Raw genomic sequence first — 21858 nt, forward strand, 5'->3', positions numbered from 1 at the left:
TGTGGCTCCTAGAGTGGGTCTGTGGCTCCTAGAGTGGGTCCGTGGCTCCTAGAGTGGGTCCGTGGCTCCTAGAGTGGGTCTGTGGCTCCTAGAGTTGGTCCGTGGATCCTAGAGTTGGTCTGTGGTCTACATGGGTTAGATCTCCTTCCAGACACAGAAGATTTAAGTTCTGACTGTCAAGGAGAACACAGTGACCAAAGCTCATAAAACAAGCTTCCAAGTGGGCTGGTGGGAGCTCCGTGGACGAGGGCTTGCTTAGAACACATGAGAGGTCTTGGGTTCCATCTCCAGAACCAGACACACACACACACTCACACACACACTCACAAACACTAACAGAATCTATTGTTTATTGTTATTGTTGGATTTCTGTTTGCTTTGCTTTGGTTTTTTTTTGAGCTAGGGTCTTTTCTTTTCCTTTATTTATTTATTTATTTATTTATTTTTTGTTTTGTTTTGTTTTTTGGTTTTTTCGAGACAGGGTTTCTCTGTGTAGCCCTGGCTGTCCTGGGACTCACTTTGTAGACCAGGCTGGCCTCCAACTCAGAAATCCGCCTGCCTCTGCCTTCCGAGTGCTGGGATTAAAGGAGTGCGCCACCACTGCCTGGCTTGAGCTAGGGTCTTGTCTACATGGCCTTGTGTGGCCTGAAGCTCACTATGGAGAGCGGGCTGACCTCTATTTCCCAGAGAGCCTCCTGCTTTTGTCTCTCCAGAGCTGAGATTAAACACATGAGCCACCATACCTGGCCAAAATAAAGCAAATCTTTAAATAAAAATATAACTTCCTTAACAGTTTTTAAAAGTTATTTTAATATATATATCTTTTTACTTATATAAAACACAATGCGAGCTGCCAAAGGAAGGAACAGTTTAACAGTCCTGAACAGCTGCAACATCTGCGAACCAGGACAACTACCAGCATGGCAAGAGATGCACAGGTGGCAGGCAACCACGGTCTGGCTGGACTGAAGGCCCGTTTGATGGGAGGGAAGTCTCTAAGTCAGTGGAAGGGTACTAGAAACCGAACCAGCTTCCTTGGCCTAATGAGGTCACGGACCTTAGAAAAGAATGTATTACAACCACTTTTCTAGACCAGCAATAATGCCTTACATACTCTAAATCTTGCGCTTACACCCACAGGGAAGTACAGCTACTACCCCTCATCAAAGGAGCCTCTCCTACGGCAAATGGAGACCATCGCAGGCAACCACAGCAGAACACGACACAGAACTCCGTCGATCACGGGGAGCCCACGGGCAATGGATACACAGGCACACACACACATCTACATCACAGCTTCTACATCTATGGTTCAGGTTACGTCAAGGAGAGGGGGTGGAAAGATTGTAAGGGCCAGAATTCCAGGAAGCCTGCTGCAAACAGTCTCCTAAAAAAGACTGAAGCAAACAGCAGCAGCATCGCCAGACATGCTAATGCGGAAGGAGGAAGTTCCTGGGGTCTCACTCCTGAAAAGGAACAACAGGCTTCTGATGGCTGCTGGGAGGAGAGTCAGCCTCATCAGGGGGTCGGGGGTAAGCCCCTCACCGGCTGTCCAGAGCAGAAAGGTCAGTTCCGAAATCATATACCCACAAATAATGAAAGTGTGTATGTGTGTGTGTGCCTGTGTATCCATCGATGGAGTTCTGTGTCGTGTTCTGCTGTGGTTGCCTGCAATGGTCTACATTGCGAGCTCGAACCTGGAGGCAGGAGCTGATGCAGAGGCCATGGAGGGGTGCTGCTTACTGGCTTGCTTCCCTTGGCTTACTCAGCCTGCTTTCTTTAGAATCCAGAAATGGTACCACCCACCATGGGCTGGGCCCTTCCCCAATTTATCATTAATTGAGAAAATGCCTTACAGCTGGATCTCATGGAGGCACTTCCTCAACTGAGGGTCCTTCCTTTCTGATGACTCTAGCTTGTGTCAAACTGACACAGAACCAGCCAACACACACATATACATATATGTGTATGTATATAACAATATCATCAAAGAAAAATAAGCTATCAACTTGAGAGTGGGGGAGGGCATGTTGAGGAGTTGGAAGGAAGATAAATGGGAGAGGCTAAACAGAGGAAAGGGAGGAGAAATGTGTTATAATTCTACTTCAATTAAAACATATTAAGAAAATAATAAAAGATTAGTTTGGGAAAAGGGAGTTACTCTAGTTCACTTATGTGTATGTTGGAGTGGATGGTTACACACACGTGTAGCACCAGAGGCACTGAAGCCCTGGAACTGGGGTTAGAGGCAGTTATAAGCCACCTGCATCAGGTGCTGGGAACCAAAGTGCTGCTCTGCAATGGCAATCTATGCTCTTAACCCCTGAGCCATCTCTCAGGACTACAGGGATTTATTTCTTAAAACTGAGAATTCACGTTTAAAGTATTATACAAATGAATTACGTTACTATTACTTTAAACGTTGGCTGCCATTTAGGTCAGACTGACTGGATTTTCTTGGCAAGGCCTTTGCAGACTCATTGCTGGCGCTGTGTGTTCACACTAGATTGGGCTTCTGCTACAACGGGCAGCCCAGAGAACGTCCCTGCAGAACATTGGAGAAGCAATGTGCTTCTTGCTTTCCTTCCGGTATCTATCATACGGGTGCTACAACAAACACGAAAGCCACAAAACGCAACTCATACCCAACGTCCTGATGATCAGATAAAGTTGGTCCACATCGGATTTTCCCGGCCAGAGTGGCTGACCCGTCAGGAGCTCTGCAAAAACACAGCCGACGGCCCACACATCCACAGAGGAACCGTACTTTGTGTCTCCCACGAGAAGTTCGGGGGCTCGGTACCACCTGGTGGCCACATAGTCTGTGTAGGCGTCTCCTGGAACTGTGAAGGAAGAGAATCAGGCAGCTGAGCGAGCCATCATCTCATGGCTCCAGCGCCTCGGACCCACTCCCCGGAGCAGCAGCTCAGTCAGAGGCAGTGCTCCTCCTGATGCTGAACCAAGGCCCCAGGGAGCACGGATAGCACCCTAGTTGGAGAACGTGGAAAAACTGTCCCAGGCAGGTGTGAGAATTTCTGTCACGACACTTAACTTGTTTTTTTTTTTTCTTTAAAGATTCATTTACTTATTATTATATGTAAGTACACTGTAGCTGTCTTCAGACTCTCCAGAAGAGGGCGTCAGATTTCACTACGGCATTGGTGCTTTGCTTGTATGTCTGTGTGAGAGGGTGTCAGATCCCCTATAACTGTAATTTCAGACAGTTGTGAACTGCTATGAATGAAGGTGCTAGGAATGAAACCTGGGCCCTTTGGCAGAACAGCCAGGACTCTTAACCCCTGAGCCATCTCTTCATGCCTACTTGCTTCTGTTTCCATTAGCACAGTGCTTGTGGTTAGCTAAACTGTGTGGACTCCAAAAAAACCATAGATTTGAAGTCCCAGTTTCCGGTACCTATAAATCTGACCTTGTTTGGAAACAGGGTTTTTATGGGGGGTTATTGAGTTACAGTGAGGTCATAGTGAAGTAAGGTGGACCCTGAATCCAGGAACTGGTAGGATTCCACACATACATGAGAGTGTGTGGCCAAAGATCAGCTTCAGGTGACATTCCTCAGCCCACTGTCCCTTTTGTTTTGTTTTGTTGTTGTTGTATTTTTAAAGACAGGACTTCAAGTATCCATGCTGTCCTTGAACTCTCCCTTCCAGGCCTTGAGATTAGAGGGGAGCCGCATACCTGGTTTATGTAGCGCTTCATGTGTGCTAGGCAGACGACTCAGCATCGGAGCCACATGCCCAACCCTTACCTTCATTTGAGACAGAGATTCTCCCCTTTACCTGGAATTCCCCAGCCTGCCCAGGCTGTCCGACCAGCACAGACTCCGGCATCTGCTTGTCTCTGTCTCCACAGCACCAAGGTTGTAAAATAAGCGTAAAACATAGTTATCTAGATTTTCATTTTTTAAAATGTGGGTTCTGGGGATTGAACTCAGGTCCTCGTGGATGTAGAGCAAACACTTGACCATTTGAGCCACATGCCCCGTCCCAGGACTGGTATTCTTACCAGGTGGCCTCACAGGGACACAGAGACAGACAACGGTGAGTTAGAGCAGATGCTGAGGGATGTATATGCTCGGGCGGAGGACAGGACAGGACCGAGAGATCATGTTCTGTCACTTTAAGCCCCATGGGTTATGGCTGCCCACTCTGGCAGCCATAGAGATTACTTCCATCTTGGATGGCTACACCCAGTGACTCTCTGTCTATGTTCATCTTTTGGAACTATTGTGACAACTTGGTTTGACTCCTTGGACCACAAGTCATGCCTGTCTGATGGACAGACTATGGAGAGTTGGGGAAATCTCCCTGGCTGGACTCGTCCTACTGCCCTGAAGGTTGCAGTGCCCATGGTCAGGTGGGTGGAACCCAGTCCCACCATACTGCGTGAGCTGGGAGTCCTAGAGTCTCAGTTCTTCTCCTCTGAGCCTGGAGGAAGTTGATGGTCAATTCCAAAAGACCTTTCAGTGGCAGGAGTCACGTGGGAGAAAAGTTGGTCAAATAGTGGCTTGCAGGAGCTGGGGAATGAGTCCTGTTTTGGCCAGTGAGATGGCTCAGTGGGTAAAGGTACTTGTTGCCAACCCTGACCACCTGAATTCTATCCTTGGGAACTGCATGGTAGTAGGGGAGAACCCACTCCGTCAGGCTGTTCTCTTAGCCCCACACATGCTCTGTGGGGTGCATGCACTCTAAATAAATACATTTTTTTCTTTCTTTTTTTTTTTTTTTCCTTTTTGAGACAGGGTTTCTTCATATAGTCCTGTCTGTCCTGGAACTCTCTAAATAGACCAAGGTGGTTTCTAACTCACAGAGATCTGCCTGTCTCTGTCTCCCGAGTGCTGGGATTAAAGGTATGTGCCACTATGCCAGGCAGTTTTGTTTTGTGTGTTTGAGACAGGGTCCTGTTGTATAGCCGTGGCTGGCCTCAAACTCATAGAAATCTGTCTGCCTTGCCTCCTAAGCTCGGGATTGCTGAGCCACTACAGCTTGAGACAAGATTTAATTGGGTGGCTAATGCCGGCCTCGCGGTCTGGATCCTGCCGCTTCGTCTGTACACAGGTGTGCATCATTATACCTGGGTGACAGTTTTTCTTAGTAAGAGACACACAGATAACAGTCTGGCCACCACAAAAGACAGCTCAGAATGCAAGGGTTGCAAGTTCTTCAATCAATAGTCCTCATAGCAAGAACAAAAAACAACCTGGACGACTATGACTCTTTTATAAAACGATACAAGCTTTTTTTTTTTTTTTTTTTTTTTTTGAGACAAGGTCTTATGTAGCCCAGGCTGGCTCAAACTTCCTATGTCGTCAAGGATGACGACTGACCACGAACTTCCCATCCCCCTGTCTCTACCTCTTCAAGATTACGACTCTGTTCCTCCATGCCCAGTTTGCGCAGGGGTCCGGGCATGCTAAGCAACCACTCTGCCGACTGAGCCCCGGCGCCATTTGCCTTGTGTTTCCTGTGCAGTTTCGCTCACATTGCCTGTCTATGCTTATGGTGTCTTGAACAGGTTCCTTCTTTTTAAATTTGGTATGTGTGTTTGAGTATTTGTATGCAGCAGGTGTATGCACAAGTGTGCAGGCCAGAGGACAACGCCCCCCAACCCTCACCCCCAGGCATCAGCCCTTCATCCTTCCCTGTTTGAGGCAGTCTCTGGCTTTTCTGCTGCATCCTTGAGGCTATGTGGAGTTCCTATCTCAGTTTCTCATCTCATCCCAGGAACACGAAGATTACAAATGCGTGCTATGCATCTAGCTTTTACATGACTTCTGAGAATTCAAATTCTGGCCCTCAGACTTGTGTAGCCCAGGCTGACTCAAACTCCCTACGTAGTTAGGACAGGTGCTCTACTCTGAGCCATAAACATTTCCTAGTGCCAGTGACAAATCTGTGACCATCATTTCTAACCAGGATCTTCTACTCCACGAGATGAGCAGTTATTACATAGTTCCTGGCTTAGGAGTGTCTCCGATTGTCAGTTTCTCTTCTCAGGCACAGGACAAGACTTGGGTACCATCTGGGTCCTCCTGCTTTGCACCACAAAGCACAGCAACTTCAGGGAACTTGGCTAGCTTCGTTTCAACCTGGCCCTTCTTCAGGTCACCTTTGGGTGCCACTGGAGTGCCGAGGACTCTTGAACCCCACCGTAAAGTGTGTGCTGCTAACACAGGTGCCTATACACTTAGAACTAGTTCTCTCTCTCTGCTCCCTCCGGCCCCTCACTGCCTGGGCTGATATGTTTTGTCTCATAATCCTATAGGCTCTTTATTTCCAGTTGACTCTTACAGCACAACCAGCTCTGTGGAACTTTTCCAATCACTCAAGCCCATCTTGCTCTCTCTCTCTCTCTCCAGGGAGCCATCTGCTTTAGTGCTTCATGGCTAACCATCTTGTTTTATTTTTTCATCTCATTTACTTTGGGATATGAGCGCCTGTAGAACAGAAAAGCATCTTACAGTTCCTTTCCACTCCCGTGGAGCCAAAACACGCAGAAATGTCACCTGATACATCCTAGCTGAATTGTCCACTGACTCTGAAAGGGTAAAAGGAGATGTTTCCCTCTTTGAATAACAAGACTATTAGCATCTATCCATTAGCTTAAGTAAGCCTATGAATGATACCAATTTCTAGTCATGTGAGTTAGACAATGAATTAGACAAAATAGGCAAGGCAGGGTTGTACTTACTTAGAATTCGTGCAAATCCAAAGTCACAAATCTTTATCATCCCTTGCTTGGTTATTAGGATGTTTTCAGGCTTTACATCCCGATGAATACACTGTAAGATATTATTTGATAAATTTTCTGAGCCATCAAAATGACAAAGAATCAACAGTACCTATTAGTCTAAGTGTTAGATATATGGCTTACAACTGAAAACCAAATAGATATCACCTTACCAAGTAAAAGAAAAATTTTATCTAAATGTCAGCATATTATCAAAGAGATTAAAACTATAATTGTTAGCTGTGCAGTGTTGGCACATGCCTCGAATCCCAACACTCAAGAGGCAGAGGCAGAGAGAGGCAGAGGCAGAGGCAGAGGCAGAGGCAGGAGGACCTCTGTGAGTTAGAGGCCAGCCTGACTGAGCTACAGAGTGAGTTCCAGGACAGCCAGAGCTACACAGAGAAACCCTGTCTCGAAAACCCAAACCAAACCAAACCACTTGCACTCACGTATGCCTGTGATCCCAAACCAACACAACACAACACAACACAGGCAGGCATGCACACATGCATGCTCCCATGCACGCACAGCATGTGCCCCCATGAACCCAACTCTCACACACATGCCCATGCTTGTGCCCTCAACCCAACAACACACACACACACACACATACACGCACGCGCGCGCATGCACGTAAACAAACACGCAAGCTTATATGCACGTACGCACGCACACACGCACTCACGTACGCACTCACGTACGCACGCACTCAAGCACGCAAACACGCACGCACGTAAGCACGCAAACACGCACGCACGCAAGCATGCACGCACACACGTACTATATATATGCGCACATGTGCTAATGGATGCCCAAAAGTTCTATGGTAAGAAGAAAACCAAACAAATGCCATGATGTGTCCAGCTATAATATGTAAACAGTATATATTAGATTATAAATAATATTTTAACCCAATTTAAACAATTCTAGGAATCAATTCTGTGGTGGAGGAAAACATTAAGTCCATACAATTTTGAATTCACAAGCTATCATAACTTGGTTCTCATGGAACTGGGAGACGAGCTGTAAGTGATGGAACTTCGCTCCTTCCATGGTTCTTGCTTTGATCTTAGGCCTCGGGGTCTTTCCTTCTCTCCACCAGAAGCGTACAGAGAACTTCCTAGCATTAGAAAATAGTACTTACATTGTGCTTGTGACAGAAGCTAAGGGCTTGAAGGGTTTGCCATAGCACACTTTTAATCACTCCATCAGAAACTCTGGAGAGAAAGATCAAAAATAGAAATGAAAACTCCTGGGATGGGGGTCCCTGGAGCAAGGGCTGGGAACGGGGCCAGGGCAGGAGGGGCACAGAGCGCAGGGTCAGGGAGGGGGGCGCTAGAATCGCTTTTGAAATGGTGTGTATCGTTGTTCTGCCTGCTTGCGCATTTGTGCACCACATATATGCCTGGTCGGAAACAGCGTAGCATGCGCTGTGTTACTGTGTAAGAGGCCACACAGCCTGCACAGGGAGAGAGAGGTCGACACCCAAGGAGGAGCCCGGAGAGAATAAAGGTCACGTAAGAACGTGAGGCTATGAGCTAGCTCCTGGCAGAACCAGCCTTCCAGGTGCGGAGTACTGACAAGTTACTTGGCTGGTTATTATTTACTGGGGAACTGGGGAGCGATCCTCCTGCCTCTACCTCCTAAGTCGAAGGCTATTCTCAGTTACATCGCAAGACTGAGGTTCGCCTAAGCTACATGAGACTGCCTCAAGTTAAATCGATATTCATGTGATTACTGGGCACTACGCTTCCTCCTGGGTGTATTTCTGCTTCACGTCTTTTCTCCCTTTTCCTTATTCATTTTTTATGGGGCGTGCATGCGTGGCTTTGCATGTGTGTGTGCGTGTACACAACTGTGTGCGTATAAGTGTGTACATACATAAGGTGGTTCAAGGTTAGTGTCGGCAATCATCTTTGGTTGTTTTTACCTTGAGACAGTCTGTCTATCAAACCAAGGTTCTTTGATACGGCTAGTCTTGCTAGCCAGCTTGCTGGGGCGATCCCATCTCTGCCTTTTAATGCTGGAATTACAGGTGGGTTGTGGTAATTACACGGGTTTCTAGTGATTCAGACCCTGGTCCACATGCTCGTATGTCAAGTGTTTAACTGCTAAGTCATTTTCCCAGCCCCTCCCTATCCATTATCATTTCTGGATGTTTTCTTTCGTCTTCTTTTCTTTCTTTCTTTCTTTCTTTCTTTCTTTCTTTCTTTCTTTCTTTCTTTCTTTCTTTCTCTCTTCTTCTCTCTCTCCTTCCTTCCTTTCCTCCTTTTTCTTCTCATTTGCAGCTTTCTTTGTTTTTATAATTTTTTTTCTTATACAATTTCACATATATGTATACACACACATCTGTATGCACACCACACATCAAATCACTTAGATAACATATTCCTAATTATCCTCACCCCCCACCCCCACCCCCGACACACACACACACACTTAGACTTTTTTTCTTTGTGGCTACTGTGTTTAATCAGGTAGTTAGTGCTGGTCTCTACTGTCTTAGTAGTTACCTGCTCAGTCCTGCTCTGTTACAGACCCTGCAGATCTTTTCAGTTCTGCTGATGTACATGGGACTGTTGTTTTCGGAAACTAGAGACCCAAAGGTTTAATTTGTATATTTAAATTTTAGATTGATAGTTTAGTCATGGAGACAACTTGAGAGAGTGAGCCTTCTGCTTCCATCCTTCGGATCCCTGGCCTTGAACTCATGTCATCAGTTATAGCTCCAGGACCAAGATGCTGGCATGGGAGGCTGTTCTATTCAGAAAAATGGATGTATGTGTGTGGGGGGGGGGCAGGGGGGATTTCTCTCAGAGCAGTTCCTTATCTTAGGGCCTGATTATAGTAGCATTGCCCTTGACAGTTAGGTACACGGTGGCACCCTTTACCTCCACTCCTAATCGTGAATATTACGAGAGACCTAATTCTCAGCACAAATTCTTTTCTGTATGAAATATCTATTTCTGTTTCCCGAACTGCATTTTGTTATGATTTTGTCCATGTCCACCCTTTCCTAGTCAAACCTGCAGTGACAGCTTTTCTCTTTTATAAAGTGGAAGGGTGACCATAGCCACCCTGGGCACTAAGAGGCAGAATATTCAACTTCAGAATCCACTATGCTACTTTCCACTTTTATAACCTCAGAGAGTTGTGGAAGCTTCCATTTTCTCCTGTGTGAAAATGGAATAACACCCTAAATTCACTGAGAAAGCTACCACCCAAACACTTCGGCCTAACCTCCACTTGTGTTCAGGAGATGAAGGTCTGAGGTCAGATGAAGCCAGTAGACATGACCACATTCCAGGCACAGTGACCAGAGGTCCCAAAGGTAGAAGATGCTCTGGGTTGACAAAGAACCAGGAGTGTGGGGAATTTAGGCAGAAATAAGGTAGAGTCCCACAGAACCTTCCAGAACCTGGACCTGGCTCTAAAGCCAAAGCCATCGAAAGAATCAAGCAAGAAGTGATACAGTGCTAGGAGGTAAATGTGGAGAAATGGACTAGGAAGCCAATCGATTGAGCAACAATCGATTGAGCAACCCAGACAACAGAGCCGGTGAGAGTAGTGGGGGGAGGGGTGGCTTCAGCCTTCAGGGAAGAGGCACCGGCACTAGGCAACTATATCAAAAGACATAGGATTCTGGATAGGTACTCGGAGACTCCAGGTGAGGAGACCTAGGAAACAAGGCAGGTATGAAGTGTCAGAAATGTTTCAGAACCCTGATTGCTAACGTTGTTAACGAGAAACCAAGCAGAGCTAGTTCAATGGGAGTATCCGTCGTCAATAGGATACGCAAAGCTTTCTTACTGGGGCGCCATGGTTCTGTTCACTTGGCTCAGATGCCAAGGAGGCAGGGTCCACTGCTGGGAAGATGATATGCATTAGGGATGAATCACATTGATCTTACAGAGGAGATGGAACTGTAGTGACCGTAGACAGACACGCCAGGTCCAGACCGGAGAGAGAGCACGCCAATGCTGTTCTGCCGCAGGCAGCAGTTTTCAAAGCGTTATAGAGTGAAATAGCGCCCTCTGTAGAAATCGGTAGATACGTGGTGTTTAAGTATTATCCTTCGGGAGAGTGTAGAGACAAACACTAAAAGCAACAGTGAAAAGCTTGAAGCTAAAATCCAGGTGTCTCAGCTACCCAGCTCAGAAACTGCTGTTTTAGTCACCTGAAGATGACTCTGACCTTACAAATTCGTGTGTGTGTGTGTGTGTGTGTGTACACGCTCGTGTGCGCGTGTGCATGAGAGAGAGAGATGCATGTATAGGTATTTGGGTATGTGCATACATGTGTGTGTGCTTGTGTGTTTGTGTGTGCATGTGTGTGTGTGAAAGAGAGATGCATGTGTAGGTGTTTCTGTATGTGCATACATGTGTGTACATATGTGTGTGTGTATGTTGAATTCCAGAGGTTGGTTTCTTGGGATCTTCTTCTATCCACCTAATTATTACTTTTAATGATTTATTTTATTTTCAATATTTTCTATTTCAATTTTAACAAAATAACTTTAATTTTTCAGGTGCGCATGTGTGTGTGTATGTGTGTGTAAATTCAAGTGTACCCTTGGAGGCTAGAGGTGTCAAATTCCCTGGAACTGTTGTCACAGTCAGCGATGAACCACCTGTCGTGTGTACTTGGGAATTGAACTCAGATCTGGAAGAGCTGTACCTGTTCTAAATAGTGGAATCATCTCTCCAAACCTATTGTTATTGTGAGACAAGGTTTCTCATTAGACCGGGAACCCCCTGGTTTAGCTACAGTAGCTGGCCAGCTTCAGGGATCTGCTGACACTTTCCCAGCACTGAGGTTATGGGCGTGCGCAGCCAGCCGCTCCTAACTTTCCACGGGGTTAAAAGAAAGAAAATAAACTGCCAAAAGGAGGTAGGGATGGACTTGTCAAGGGACAGCCATGTCTCAGCTCAGCAGTTCTTTACTACTGGAAAATCAGGTCAGTCCCAATCTTCTCTGCTCTAAATATCTTTCAGAATATGTATAATTTTGCCCTTATGGGAATAATACCTTGCTGTATATCTTTTCTAAGTGGAGTTTTGCGCTTAAGTGTGACAACAGCTTTCTAAATGTTCATACTCACTGCCAAATGATTACACCCTGTCTAGGTGGAGAGGCCTGCATACCTGTTTTGTTTGTGGTGGCTTCAGATGGAACCCCTATGCCTTGCACACGCCAGGCAACCTCTGTACCACTGGGCTACACCCCTAACCCTTTTGAATATATTTGAGACCAGGTCTTGACTAAGTTGCTCAGGTTAATCGCCAACTTGCAATCATCCCATCTCAGCCTCTGGTATACCACAGCACTCATCTTACACTATTTGAAAAATTATTAGTGGTGATAATAGTTTATTGAAATTCTTTTTCAGTTTTAGTCATGGCTTTATTTTTTAAAGAAAGCAATTGCCAAAACTTCTGTATTTAAACCCTGTTTTTTCCTTCCTTCTTTAAGAAATTTCTTGGCTCTCACTTTTCAAGTTTAAAAAATATCCGATTTGTGCTCTAGTTAGAATTCTGCTACAAAAAACCCCAATGAGACAACATGCTTATACTCTATAGTAGGTATTTCCATCTAGGAACATGCTCATTTCAATGAAATCTTTTAATCATTTCAGTCTGATATGTAGTTGTGTTCTTTAAAAAGACTTACTTATTTATTTTACACAAGTACACTGTAACTGTCTTCAGACACCCCAGAAGAGGGCATCAGATCCCACTACAGATGGTTGTGAGCCACCATATGGTTGCTGGGACTCGAACTCAGGACCTCTGGAAGAGCAGTCAGTGCTCTTAACTGCTGAGCCATCTCTCCAGCCCCTGTAGTTGTCTCTTTTAAAGAGTTATTTATTATTTATCGTGTCTGACTGTTCACCTACATGTATGTCTGCAACATGTGCAGGAAGGCCAGCAAAGGGCATCGGATCCCCCGGAACTGGAGTTACAGATGGCTGTGAGCCACCACATGGGTGCTGGGAACCGAACCTGGGGCCTCTGCAAGAGCAGCACTTGCTGTTCTTGACCAGAGAGCTGCCGCTCCAGCCCCAGTGGGTGCTCTTACGTGTTGACTTGCTGGTGGGCCATATGATTGGATTTCCTCACACTGAATTATGGTCGCTCCTTGAGGTCAGGTCACCCTGTGTATGCTTTCCCACCAAGCTACACTGGGGTTTATACTGGCTTCCTGTTTCTTCTGCTTACACTTTAGGTTAAAAGCCATTACCCTTTGAGCACATCCTACTTGAAGCTGGGGGTTGGTAGCGGGGGTGGGGGGGGAAGCATCAGGGTAGCCAGTGATGGGGTGGGGGTTGGGGTGGGGCTAGGAGGCTGGGGCTGGGATCCTTTTGGGGCTACACATAGAATGAAAGAGAACTGGCCAAAGAACTCCAGGGTCTGGATCACCTACCCGTTTGGGTTTCTCTCCAGCTCGTTTAACAGCGTGTGATCACAGTACTCAAAAACTAGATGCATCTTCCTCTTTCTTCTGAACACCTCGATGAGGTTCACGAGGTTTGGGTGTTTCAACTGCTGCAAAAGAATTGAAGTGCACAGGTTAGTGATGGGTTTCCATTCACAGCTGTCCCAGATATGCTCTGATGCTAGGAGGACAAGCCCCTTTATCATTCTAGCTCCTGGGCAGAAGTTTTTTTTTTTCTTTCTTTCTTTCTTTTATTGTGTGTTGGCGTATGTGTGTGTGTGCATGTGTGTGTGGTGTATGGAGCCTAGAGGTTGACATCAGGTGTTAATTGCTCTCCCTTTTAACATTTTATTACTAATTAATTAATATATGTGTGTCTGAGTGCATGGGCATATGCACACTCATGGATGTGCAATGTCACCTCTGTGAGGGTCAGATGACAACTTGTGGGGACTGGTTCTGCAAGCATCTACCTGCTGAGCAATCTTGTCTCCCCTCTCCCTTTAATCTTTGAGACAAGGTCTCTCACTGGGATGTGGCTCCTACCAACTCAGTGAGATGGGTGTGGTCCAGCAAGCCCTAGGAATCCTCCTGCCTCTGCCTTCCAGACCAGGGGTTGCAGACACATTCCATTTAGCACAGTGTTTGACATAGGTGCTGGGGATCTGAACTGGGGCCCCTGAGGTTTGTACAGCAGGGGCTTTTATTGGCTGAGTGGTTTCTCCATTCTCTCATACAGAATTTTGTTATGGTGTTTAAGACCAATTGCTCGTTCTTCGAGCCATCAGCTTCAATGTGGAATGAATTGAAGATCTGTAACAAGTAAGTAGTGATAGTAGCTAAACTGTTTAAATCCCCCTGGTGAGGGCCAAGTGTAAGCAACGTGTTCATGCGTAGGCACCGTGCAGTGTACAAAAACCAGGAACACACAATGTACAACGTAAATGAAGAACCGAGTCATTATGCAAAAGACTATAAAATGATCAGTGTTTACATACTTTACACATTATCATGGCCAAAAAAAAAAAGGTTTATTTTATTTTTAATTGTATGTTGTATGTGCATGTGCACACACACGTGAGTGCCCGCAGTGTCCAGAAGAGGGCACCAGATCCCCTGGAGCTAGAGTTAGAGGAGTTGTGGGCCACCCTGTCTGGGTGCTGGGGAGCAAAGGGTGGTCTGCAAGAGCAGCGTGTGTTCTTGAGCTGAGCCCATCTCCCCAGTCCCCTTACCATCGACTTATGTCAGTGGTGGCTGGTTTCTAGTGTCCACTCTCGGCCCCTAAGTTTCTGTTGCATCTCTTAGGACTCTCCCAGGTTCATGCATTTAGATGTGCTTTTCATTGGGCTCTGTCCTCTGGTTGAGGCTGCTGCTTGCTCTGATGTACAGATGTTTTATTTGTGGCTTCTATTGACATGTGGAAATGGTTCAGAAAGCAGTCTTTTATATTCTCTTCTTTCTTTTTCGTTTTTCTGTGCAATATAATATTATATCCATATATATATTTAAAATGTTTTATATGAATAAATGTTTTGCATGCATGTATGTATGTATGTATGTATGTATGTATGTATGTGCCTGGTGCCCAGAGAGGTCACATAGTTGTGGAACAAAACCCAGGTCCTCTGTAAGAACAACAGTAAGTGCTCTTAGCTGCTGAGCCATCTCCCCAGCCCCTTGTTCAATATTGTAAACCAAAAGTAAAATGCTAATGAAGTTTGGTAACCTATCCCCTGGGTTACTATAAAATCTTAGTGTAGAAGTCAGTGTAACAGGCAGAAGCCAGAACAGCTGTAGTCAAGCTAGCTAACATGGCTACTCTGCCTCTGCCGAAAGACACCAGATAGTTTAGGGTTCACAGTATCTCACCTCTGAGAGTGGCGGGGTATTAGCTACACAGGAAGCTAGGGCAAAAACTATAAGCTGGGACAAACCAGGACATATGACCTCACCTGTTTGTAACTCCTTTCCCTTGTATATCTAGCAAACAGATCAACACACAACAACAACAACAAAATCACCTGACAGCTGCTGCTCAATAGTTGGGGAAATGAGAATCTATTCTAACTAGGAAGGAAATGTGTCCAGAGCCCCGGGTCAATCGGCATTCAGTGTATGTCCAGGACTGAAAGAGCCGAAGGTCAAAGGGCGACAGGGGTACTTTCACGAGACAGGCGCTGCAAGAGAGCTCTAGCAAAACCACGGGTTGGAAACTGGACCGTTTCCCTGCCAGGTGGACAAGGGATTCCCAGACGCTGCAGCTCCACGCCGTGCCCGAGCGTAACCTGGCCAAACTGTCCATGGGCCGGCCAGTGATTCACAGCTCCTTAGCAAATGACCTTGACTTAGCGGGTACTGTGGTTGCCTGGGGTGTAAAGGGTAGTGTGAAGGAAAGGCCAATCCAAGTTAAATAGGAGGAGAGTGTGAGAAACATAAAGAAGGTTGTGTTCCCAGCTAGCAACGGAGCAACAGCAAGAGGCAGGAAAGAAGGTTCTGAGCCTGGCGGAGGGGACGAAGCTTGGGCTACTTTGCGTCTTAGGGCTCACCCTTAGATTTGGGCTGTTTAAAGTTAGAAGGTAAACCTGCAAGCAATAACCTAAGTATTAGATTTATCTAAAGACCAGAGAGGGCGCCGGAGAAGGCTAAGTTAGCAGCTTTTTTTTGGTCTTAGATCCTGCAGTTTAGCCCAGCAATGTCGGCCGGACCAGGCTGGCTCACTAGCGCCCTCTCCTGACCAAGTGTTAAGATCGAACTTTTTTTTTTTTTTAAATCAAATTCTATTTTAAATAAAACTGCAACTGATGGGGAAAACTTATGCATATGATACTTGAAAAGTAGAAACAATCTAATTGTTCTTCACATTTACAAGCTGAAAGTCCATTAAAAATAACATGAGATACTTAGAAAGTGACTGTGTGCTCTTCAAACTGTAGGGTCTTGCTAATGAATGTGTGTTCACCCATTAGTGGTGTCTCCACCACTGGGAGCTTGTTAAAAATGAGACACTTTGGAACCCATTCCAGATCCCTCTACCTCCAAACTCTGTATTTCAGTAGATTTAGGGGTTCCACGGATGTTCACATTGGAGAAGCACACCCCAGGCCTGATAGCTCTTTAAAAAAATGTAAGGATGTTTAGGCTGGGCAAACATTTCCATTGGGAACACATGAAACTTCTACATGGAGTTCCATCAAAGACAATGGCAACAAAAGGAAACAATGTAAGAACCATGAAGGGGGCTGGGTGATTCTTAGGCAGAGGCGGGACCTGTTGATACCTCCACGGGTACTGGGGCCCCTCTCTGCCGGGAAGGGAAGTGCTCCTGTAGTTCTGCTGGTTGGTTGGGAAAGTGTGTGGGGGCAATGTCCAGAAGACAAGGCAGGCATCTGGTAAATAGCGGGGTCAGGACACTTGGGTGGATGTTTCCAAATCAGGATGTGGTGTACTGAAGGCCAGTACTTCCATGTTTTAACTCCCTACTCACACATACAGTTAAAGTCAGAAGCCAAAGTCCAACAATGCTTCTCAAAGTGGCTGAACCCCAGGAGTTAAGTCGGACTTGTTGCCTGGCAGTGGTGGAGCCGCCTTTAATCCCAGCACTTGGGACGCAGAGGCAGGCGGATTTCTGAGTTCGAGGCCAGCCTGCTCTACAGAGTGAGTTCTAGGGCAGCCAGGGCTACACAGAGAAACCCTGTCTCTTCTCAGTCGTTTTAGCATGACTGCCTCACGCAGCATCTTCAGAGTGCAGATGCCGCCTGCAGAGCGGGACCTACCTTCAGCATACGGGTTTCCCGCAGGGCTATTTTCTTAACGACAGGATCATCTTCAGATTCCACGAATTTTTTGATCGCTACTACTTGACCAGAAGATTTGTTTCTGCACTTGAATACAACGCCATACGACCCTTCTCCGATCTTAGCTAGCTTTTCATACTTTTCCATTTTAGTTACAGCGACTTAATTTAGTGTACGGGTCGACTTGAAGTTCAGCGTTGCACCTGGAAAATAAGAACGGCTTTTCTTAATCAAGCGGATACAGGATGGTTTGCCTGGGTGGCCCAAGGTTTATTTCCACACTTTAATGTTTGCTTTTTGTGCGCAGTAGAAGTGAACCTCAATGGTATTTTGTTAGCACAGCTCTCTAGTCTTCTGGGGTCATTTCTGACGGTGGCTCTGTGCTGACCACATTTAGTTAACACAACCTCGGGGAAGAAGCCTTGTCCGATTTATTGCTTTTATTACCTGGAGTAAATGATTAAAATACAGGGTTGTAAAATGCAGCTAAAGGGGCTGGGCTTTCATACCCTTGGATAAGGAAGGCGTTTGCCTTCTTAGCTAGCTCACCGGAACCCCACCGGGAAGGGGAAGAATTGCGCAACAAGGCAGACTACAAAGCTCAGCGCCCCCACCTGGTGGAGAGGAGAGGGAAAACCATGGTCGCTGAACAAGGCAGCTTTAATCAGGACACTATTTCCTTCAAATGTTTGGATTACATTTATTCTGATTGTTGTTGTTGTTGTGTATATGAGATATATGAGATGTGTATGGATATGATATAAAGGTGAGGTGTATATGTCTGTGTAGAAGGCGGTAAATTTGGAACGGATGTGAGATCGTGTGTGTGTGTGTGTGTGTGTGTGTGTGTGTGTGTGAGAGAGAGAGAGAGAGAGAGAGAGAGACAGCTAGAGTGTGGTAGTCAGAGGACAGCTGGTGTGTACCGGTCCTTTCTTACCATGTGGTCCTGGGGATGTGACCAAGGTTGTAAGACTTGCCTGGCAAGTGCCTTTATAATCTGTTCCATCCTGCTGGTCAAGGCACAGTTATCCTTTCTTTCTTGTTCTTCTCTCGCTCTCTCTCTTTCTTTTTTCTTTCTTTCTCTCTTTCTCTCTCTCTCTTTCTTTCATTTTGTTTATTTGTTTTTTTGAGACAGTTTCTCTGTGTAGCCCTAGTTGTCCTGAAACTTGCTCTGTAGACCAGACTGGCCTTGAACTCAGACCTCCACCTGCCTCTGCCTCCTGTGTGCTGCCACCACCTGGCAAGGCACTCTTGTTCTTAGCTTTTATTTGGATTAGGGTGACCAATTCTTAGACCACCCCTAAATAAAATAATTACAATGATACAACAAAAAGGTCAAATTTTCTAATTTCCCTGCAGTCGTTCCATATCCACAGGACTTCTAGGAAAATACTAGATCTCATTTTTATTATTATTATTATTTTCATTTTTATTATTTTTTGCACTGTTTTACATTTATAATTGTGACTAGATTAAACATTCAATGAGAAATAATACCAAAATGATTAATCAAATCAGGGTAGGAATTAACATTATAGAAATTTGTAATGAGCCTCAGAAAGTCCACCTCTTTATCCAGAGGAATCTTGTATGTATAATCTAATAACTGTAGGAGCTCACCCTGAAACAGCATTGCTTATTTACATATAGTATGCTAGGGCTGCTTGATCCAGTTGTACAGGTAAGAAAATGGAAACGCAGTGAAGCAAGTGCAGAGTGACAATCGGTCTTCTGGGGTCCACACTGCACATCTGAAACCACCACACTGCCCTGCCTCCGAGTTAATTCATGGCTCTCTTAGTCAGGGCTTCTAGTCCTGCACAAACATCAGGACCAAGAAGCAAACTGGGGAGGAAAGGGTTTATTCAGCTTACATTTCCATACTGCTGTTTATCACCAAGGAAGTCAGGACTGGAACTCAGGCAGGTCAGAAAGCAGGAGCTGATGCAGAGGCCATGGAGGGATGTTCTTTACTGGCTTGCTTCCCCTGGCTTGCTCAGCCTGCTCTCTTATAGAACCAAGACTACCAGCCCAGGGATGGCCCCACCCACAAGGGGATCTCCCCGCTTCATCACTAATTGAGAAAATGCCTTACAGCTGGGTCTCATGGAGGCATTTCCCCAACTGAAGCTCCTTTCTCTGTGATAACTCCAGCTGTGTCAAGTTGACACAAAACTAGCCAGTACAATGGCATAGCACAATTTAAAGAACTGCTCTGTTTAGGTCTTGGTAGAGGAGCTAACAGTTGCCATTCCTTGTCTAACTCAGACATGCTTGATAGATACTAAGCTCTCAATCTTGTCAGAAATCTGCTAAATGAAACATTACATGTCTAAGCTCAATATGATAGAAGAGCCCCTTCCCCCAAAATCCTGACAGTTTACCCGCCGAGGTCTCCAAGAAGATACAGGCACAGCGACAAGATCCTACCTGGATTGTGGTATGATAACCACTGAGTAACACGGCTCCATTGCCTTTCTGCTGCCAGGGCTTGGCCTACACCATGGACAAACAGTGGACACCCAGAGAGCTAAATGTCTCCTACCGGCTAAGACAAGGTGAGTCATTTCTCCCACGATCCTACTCCACGGGGTGGGGTGGGGTGGGGAGGGGAAGCGTCTCATCTTCTGGGCCTGAGGGTCAGATTGACTCAAGTTGCTATGGAGACCACAGGGACCTGGGAACTACTTAGATAGTGGACTATTAACCAACCTCTGTCATTTTAATTAAGGACATCTAGATTGTAACACATTCTTCCCAGACTCCTAACTACATTGACAGCTAAGCTAACTGCAGCTTGACAGTTAGAAACAGACCTCTAGCTCCTTGCCCCAGGGTGATCCACCACCCTAGTAGCTTGTTAGACAGGTTTGCCTAACTCACGGACTTGATGATAAAGGACACACAAGTTCAGATGCGAGCTTTCAGAGAGGTAGCCTTCTGTTACTTCCTTACCTAAACTCAGCTTCCAGCGACTGTTTCGAATTCCTTTCCCTTGTTATGCCACTGTCCTAACATTAATAAGAGTTCTTATAAATTAGCCTAACCCTAATAAAACATTCCACTATATGATCTAACTTTTATAATCACAGGTTCAAATTTTAAGTTTCCTTTCATTGTCCTTTAACTATAAACTTAAAATGTTTCTTGTGCTACATCTAAACTATCAGCTATCATAGTTACAAATATAGATTTCCTTTGGCTATCTTCTAATTATAGATTTAAGGTATTTCTTAAATCTATATGATCATCTATTATATTCACAAGGTCAAGGTTTTGAGTTTCCTTTAATTGTCTTTAATTCCTTTAATTGTCTTTAATTCTTGTCTTTAATTCTTTAATTCCTTTAATTGTCTTTAATTCCTTTAATTGTCTTTAATTCTTTAATTGTCTTTAATTGTCTTTAATTCCTTTAATGTAAACTTAAAATTGTTTCTCATTATGATTTCTGTTCCATGAAGGGTTTTTGTCTTCCTGGGCTCATCTTAAAGACTGTTCATGCTGTTAACATACTTATCTCTCCTGTAAACTTACAATCTCCAGGAAACCCACTCAGATCGACCTCTTGTGGATCAAACAGACTCTATCCAGGTAAGTACACCTGCCAATCACTAAGTTCCTGTAGGAGGCTGTAGCCTCCCCTTTAGGCTGCCCAAGCCGCACCTTAAAGATGGCGCCCACTGGATGCAGAGCTGGTGGTGTAAATGAGTCCATATTCGGTGGAGACATGCCCCTGCCGCCCTGATTGGCTGAAGCCGCGTGCCTGGTGAGGTGACGTGGCCTGCCGTGAGTGGAGGGGGGCTGAGAGTATATAAGAGTGAGAGGCCCGGGGTTCGAGGGAGATGAAGACTGAAAATGGCTGAATAAACTGCTGATAGAAGAACTGGTGGTTGTGTCGTTCTTGCTGGTCGAGGGTGGATGCGACAAGTGGTGGCCCGTACAGGGAACCAACTCCCCCACCAAGAAGTTCAGAACTTTCAGCAGTCAGTGTTTGCCGGCAGGGTAAGTTCACGGTAAGTGAAACTTACGACCCCAGGAATTTTGGGAAGGACCTCAGATAAAACAGAGGCGAATATAAAGTTGCCAGGAAGCAGGCACAAAGTAAAAGTGAAACCATGGGAGCATCCTCATCACATCCGATTTCTTCAGCTCTTCAGGAGCTCCTTAAGTCCAAAGGTTTAAAAATTCAAAGAAAAACCACAGAAAAGTTTCTTGATGCCGTCGCGCCTTGGTTCGCCGTCTCAGGCGACCTCACAGTCGCTAGCTGGGAGAAGCTAGGCAGGGACTTAGATGTTGCCTGGGAGCAGGGGATATTGAAGGGAGGCATGAGGGCAGTGTGGAAGATGGTAAGGAGCTGTTTGGATGATGAACGCTGTTGCAAGGCGCTAGAAGCTAGCCAGCAAGTTCTGGAGCAGTTGAAAGAGGAGAGGTCATTAAAATCTGAGAAGGCTGAGACATTGTCGAGCAGCTCAGAAAGTGAAACAGAAGAGGAACTGGAGTGGTTAGCAAAGAGTGCGGAGAAAACCAAATTGTACCCTGACTTGACTAAGCTAAAACGGGAGAAGTCGAAGGAAAAGGGAAGAATAAGAAAGGAGACACAGTGCCATCTGGTGGACAAAAAGGACAAAACAAAAGAGCCGAGGTGGAGGAGGAAGACGAATTAGCTTCCGAGCACCCTCCCTATGCCTCCTCGGCAGCAGCCTATGGGTGGACCTTCTGTCCCGAGGTTTGGAGAGAGGTTAGATCTTCCTTGCTGGGATGTCCTATTTTCCCCGACCAAGCAGGGCAGAGATATCATGAGCCTCTAGATTTCGAAGTAATGCCCTTGATAAGGCAGTTGGTTTATGAATAATGTACCCGAGAATGTATGGCTGCCATTACG

The 21858-nt window shown here is 45.7% G+C and overlaps 1 protein-coding gene and 1 long non-coding RNA gene across 7 annotated transcripts in view; one reads left to right on the top strand and one right to left on the bottom strand.

Annotated features, from left to right (window-relative positions):
• Positions 1-21858, bottom strand: part of Cdkl4 (cyclin dependent kinase like 4) — a 52713-nt gene that overhangs the window by 16114 nt on the left and 14741 nt on the right. For 4 of the 5 annotated variants that reach the window (XM_021149253.2, XM_021149252.2, XM_029470845.1 and 1 more), the window contains exons 2-6: positions 16956-17179; positions 13171-13292; positions 7892-7964; positions 6709-6799; positions 2646-2843 (exon numbers count right to left, since the gene is read on the bottom strand). In XM_021149253.2, the coding sequence (XP_021004912.1) occupies positions 2646-2843; positions 6709-6799; positions 7892-7964; positions 13171-13292; positions 16956-17123 (652 nt within the window). In that variant the 5' untranslated portion in view covers positions 17124-17179. The remainder of the gene's footprint in view (positions 1-2645; positions 2844-6708; positions 6800-7891; positions 7965-13170; positions 13293-16955; positions 17180-21858) is intronic. The other variant, XM_029470846.1, reaches the window with a different exon arrangement.
• LOC115029701 lies at positions 10354-20711 on the top strand. Of its 2 annotated transcripts, none has more exons than XR_003835247.1 (3): positions 10354-10414; positions 19465-19534; positions 20520-20711. It is a non-coding gene; the product is annotated as an uncharacterized LOC115029701 (long non-coding RNA). The 2 variants fall into 2 exon arrangements; XR_003835246.1 differs by lacking the exon at positions 10354-10414 and adding an exon at positions 13942-14004.

Source organism: Mus caroli, chromosome 17 (genome assembly GCF_900094665.2).
Source record: "Mus caroli chromosome 17, CAROLI_EIJ_v1.1, whole genome shotgun sequence".
Classification (NCBI taxonomy): Eukaryota; Metazoa; Chordata; class Mammalia; order Rodentia; family Muridae; genus Mus; species Mus caroli.